Source organism: Mangifera indica, chromosome 6, assembly GCF_011075055.1.
Source record: "Mangifera indica cultivar Alphonso chromosome 6, CATAS_Mindica_2.1, whole genome shotgun sequence".
Classification (NCBI taxonomy): Eukaryota; Viridiplantae; Streptophyta; class Magnoliopsida; order Sapindales; family Anacardiaceae; genus Mangifera; species Mangifera indica.
In genome coordinates, this window is record NC_058142.1 from 5,945,318 (window position 1) to 5,950,254 (window position 4,937).

At 32.6% G+C, this 4,937-nt stretch overlaps 1 protein-coding gene across 1 annotated transcript; it reads left to right on the forward strand.

Moving 5' to 3' along the window:
- Positions 1-545: 545 nt before the first annotated feature.
- LOC123218290 (probable histone H2A variant 3) lies at positions 546-2,593 on the forward strand. The gene is made up of 2 exons (XM_044639661.1): positions 546-808; positions 2,067-2,593. The coding sequence occupies exons 1-2, from the start codon at positions 704-706 to the stop codon at positions 2,361-2,363; spliced, it is 402 nt and encodes a 133-aa protein (XP_044495596.1). The 5' UTR covers positions 546-703; the 3' UTR covers positions 2,364-2,593.
- Positions 2,594-4,937: the final 2,344 nt, after the last annotated feature.

The window sequence follows — 4,937 nt, forward strand, 5'->3', positions numbered from 1 at the left end:
AAATGTTAATTTTCAAATCTGAGGTGGACAATGAGGATAAATTATTCTTTTTTTAAATAAAATCTCAAAATAATTATTTTATCCTTGACAGTAATAACAAAATTTAAGATATAGGTGAGTATTTAAACTTTAAAAAGTTAACAGATAAGAATTTTTAAAAAAAAGTAAACCTTAGACAAGAATAAGTCCTTTGGATATGAAAGATTACTCGAATAAAACGCACCCTACGAATAATATTTTATATATAAATATCACTTAATCACTAGCTAAAACCATTGTTTATACAGATAAATTTATATAATTTATTTATATATATAATTTATTTATTTATACCTTAACGGAATTATTTTATAAATAAAAAATAAAGAGCCGGTGCTAAAATCATCCAGCCTACGATTGTTTAAGAAAAAAGGGCCCAGTCCAATCAGGGTTGGGTCGAACACGAACCCCACCAACCGGATTATCCAGTGGCCGAAAATTTAGTGAAACAGCAAGGGTAATTCCGTCAAAAAGGGATATAAATTCATTTTAAGAAAGGTCCGTGAGGATCTAGAATTTTCCTGTAACGCAGTCACTCTTGACTCTGTCTCGCACTCGAGCTTAGCTTTCTGCTCTCTTCGTTTCTTTTCTGCTTAGCAGGCTTAATAAAAATTACTAAAAGAAATAAATAAATAATATAAAACCCTAAAATTTTGGCGGGAAAATGTCAGGCAAAGGAGCTAAGGGTTTGATTACTGGCAAAACCACCCTTTCCAAAGATAAGGATAAAAAGAAGCCTATCTCTCGCTCTTCTCGCGCCGGTCTCCAGGTTTCTCTTTGTTTCTTCACTCGATTGTTCGTTTTAATTGTATTTCATGGTTTTTTTTTTTATTTGATTTTGATAATTTGAAGATTCAAGATAAGAGTTTTATTACGACTATTTTGAAATATAAATATATATTTGTCTTTCGTCTTTGTGGATCAATGCGATGCCGTAATATTTGTGCGTTTTTTGGTACAGTTTCTTTTGTTGGTCAAAGGGCTAAAGTCAAGTCAAAACGTTGCTGAGTTTTTTTTTTTTTCTTCCTGGATAGTTAATTAAAATTCTTATGGATATCTATGCATGGTAATATATACTTTTTGGTCAAAATTTTGTTTTTGGATCGAAATATGGTTACTGACTAACTTTGTGTTTTGATGATTGAAAATTTTTCAATTGATTTTCTAGTATTGAAGTTTAAGATGTTTTTGGTTTAGAAAAAGCTCAGGAAGCTTTTGGAGAGTGAAATGTTACAATGATTTTACATTTAAGGGCTCAGTGGTCTTTTTTCAATCATTTTAGGAATATTAATTTTGGAGGGATTATAGTTAGGTTCTTGCTCAAGAGCAATATATTAGTCTGTCCACCCGGTCATCTGATTATTTGGAGCATAAATATAACAGGCTCTGTGGATCTTCTTTAGGGAATTGTTGTTCATGTACTTTTTCTTATGGATTCAAAAGGAAGGTGAATTCATTCTTGTTGTGGTTGACAATGGGTAGAGAGGCGAATAAAAAAAGATCCTAAGTGGACAAAGCTTTTGATAGATGGAGAAGGCCTTAATTTGTCTGACGGTAAACTGGAATTAACCCAACTGGAGAAGTACCTATATTTTACCTGATATGAGTTGTTGAATAGTGTTTGTAGCAAAACATCTTACTAGTCTGCCGAACTTTTTATGAAGAATTTGACACTGAAAACTGATTTTGACAAGATAAACAACAAATGTCTTACATTAAACGAAATACTTATCACTTTGGTTGAAAAATGATAGAGATGAGTTATCAGTTCCTCATTAGCCACAAATATAAATTAATTTTTGACTGAGTTGGCTGCTTTAACCAAGAGGTCTTCATGAATGTAAATGTTTTTGTTTTTGGATTTTGTAATAGACCTTGGTTGTTGGTTTAATTCCATATTAATGTCTTTTGCTTTGACTGGGATGTTGGATTCTAATCTTTGTTTCAAAAGGCATAATGACACTATTTAATTTTCAACAATTGCATTCAGTTTCTTGTTCTAAATCAGTTTTGTATGCTCCTTGCAGTTCCCAGTGGGTCGAGTCCACCGTCTACTCAAGGAAAGGGTTGCTGCTAATGGGAGGGTTGGGGCAACAGCTGCTGTTTATTCAGCAGCCATTTTGGAGTACCTGACTGCTGAGGTTCTGGAGTTGGCAGGGAATGCAAGCAAAGATTTGAAGGTTAAACGTATCGCACCTAGGCATCTGCAGCTTGCAATCCGAGGAGACGAGGAACTTGACACCCTCATCAAAGGAACCATTGCAGGTGGAGGAGTTATCCCGCACATTCACAAATCCCTCATCAACAAATCATCCAAAGAGTAGTTTGTAATATTACCTTTTCAGCTTTCTTGTGTTTGTACTTTAGAGCTTAGACCGGACAGATTTGAATTTGGAACAATGACAAATCTTCAATTTGAGAAATTGGCATTCATTGTTTCATTCAGTGACTGAGTGGTTATATGAATGCTTTACATTTACCGTGTAGTATTGATATTCGAGCCGTGTATTTGCCAACTGGTAATGTTATTTAGGCCCTGTGCACTTTGCTATTACTATCGATGTTAACGTCGGCAACAGATGAATAAAATGATAAATATAAGAATATATGGAGCCTCTTAATTTTGATTTTGGATTGAATTTGGTCGATTAAAAATCGTCGGAGTGAGATTAACAGAGCTTTAGATAAGAGATGTGCTGGTGGAGTTTGGATGGAGAAAGTAAATGTTATTGATGAAAACACAAAGTAATACATTTTTGAGTGTCAACTCGAGTGCACGGAATATTGCCCGAAAAAGGGATTCCTAGCTATTTCCCACCCAAACTTTGATGACATGATTACCTTTTAATTTTGAAATTTGTGCCAATCCTTTCTTGTCACCCTTATTATTATTAAGTATAGTATAAATTATTATTATATTTAATAAATTTTAATAAATATAAATAATTATTTTATTTGATTAAAAATAATAAAAAAATTATTAATAAATTATTTTACTTAAATATTTTTAAATATAATTATTTTTAAATATTTTTATATTATTTATCATATTAATTAAAAATAAATTTATTTTTATTTCAAAAAATTAATAAATAATAATATAATTATAATAAAATTAAAATTATGTTGATAATCTTTAAATATTTAAAGCAAAGATGGTAATCAAATTACCACTTATATTATCTACTATGTTAATATTGTTAATAGAAGATTATTGTAACCTTAAACCCTAATATTTTATTACTGATAAATCAAATAAAAGAATAAAAGATAAATTACAAATATAATATTTAAATATTAAAACCAAACGGCCTTAAAGCAAATGTTTATTGCCATTACATTTTTGTCTTTATTAAAATTATAAAAATATCCTAATTTAATTTTAAATTTTAATTTTAATTTTATTATTATTTTTCATTTCTTCTTCTCCTCGCTCGTTTCTCTCATCTTCACCATTGTCACCGCAACTTCATTTCTATCGTTGTGATTAATTGCTATGTTTAAGAATTTGACAATGTTATCCCACCACCATCATTTTGTTGCTCTCACATTATCAAACTAGCAACACCACTGACTTTCTCACACCGTTAAACCACCATCGGCGTATCTTTTCGCCATTTTCATTTATATCACAATCTTCCACGGATCTATAGCTTGGGGTCGACAACTAACTAGATCTACTTTGATAATTGAAAAGTTGGGTTGGCAGGCTGCTGCAAAAAATTGGTTAATTGGGAAATTAGGTGCAAGTGAACGTTTGGCTCGACACAATAATTAATTGATGAGGTCAAGTGTGAATGGGTGGTATAAGTTGATGATGAATTTGGGGAATTTGGCGTTGAGTTGAAAGTGGGGCAGCATAAAGTAAATAAAGGTTGAGTTTGGTGGTAGGCTTGTAGGTAGAATTTATAGTGATATTGATTAGAAATCTGGCGGTGGTGTTGGTTGGAGGTGGTCACAATGTGTGAGTTATGCGGGTTAAATTGATGTGCGAATTGGCAGAGGCGACCAATGGGTAATCCGTTATGTTCGTGTGCAGAGGGTAGGATGGAAGCAGTTGATCCGCATTGTGATTTGGAGTGTGTATCGGCCAACAATCTCGTGGGTGGCGATTGGTAGTATTGTTTGGGATGAACCATGTTGCTTTGATTGAAGCTGTAATCGTTTCATGGGCAGTTGTGCAGCTAGTTATAGGTTGGATGGACTAGGGAAGAGATTGCTTGAAGGCATCGATTGGGTTGTCGAGTGGTGGCTGCTGGACAGAATATATTGTCGTTTGTTCAAGGGGCAAAAGTGGATCTGTGATTTGGAAAATTCGGGTGTTGCTTGTTCCAAAAGAGTGTGTTCGTAAAGAAAGAAAAGAGCAATTTATGGGCAATGAAAATACAATGACAGGATTTTGACGCTTTTGCTTTTGTCTGCTATGAAAACAAAATTTCTTTTGATGTATCAAAAGTTGAGGTCCGAAACGACAATGAAAGGAGGGAGACAGAAGAAAAAAGAAAAGAGAAAAGAATAAAAAATGAGAACAATTTTTTTTAAATGAAGTAAAATTACCATTATATCCTTTGTGTAATTAAAAATGTTATAAAGACATTAGGATTTTAAAGAAGGTTAGACAAAACAACCTTTCTATCTTTCTAATTATCGATAGGAAATAAATAACAAACAAGAAAAACAGATTTTTCAAAGGTCGAAAATCTCCGCTTCATTTCATTAGAGTTTAGGTAGAAAAGCATGATGGTTTTGATACCACAGAATTGATTAGTCCAAAGTCTACAAGAGTCCGAAGTCCATACGAAGATAAATACAAACTCCAAAGTTCAATGTCTTTGGATAGGGAATGGAGGACTGAAATTTTTTATTTGGCAATGTCTTCTATGGATAAAGCTTGTTCA

Excerpts from the sequence above, each read along its gene's own strand:
- LOC123218290 (XM_044639661.1), top strand. The coding sequence starts at position 704 with ATGTCAGGCAAAGGAGCTAAGGGTTTGATTACTGGCAAAACCACCCTT. Across the intron at positions 809-2,066 it reads CTTCTCGCGCCGGTCTCCAG|TTCCCAGTGGGTCGAGTCCA; the intron begins GTTTCTCTTTGT and ends TGCTCCTTGCAG.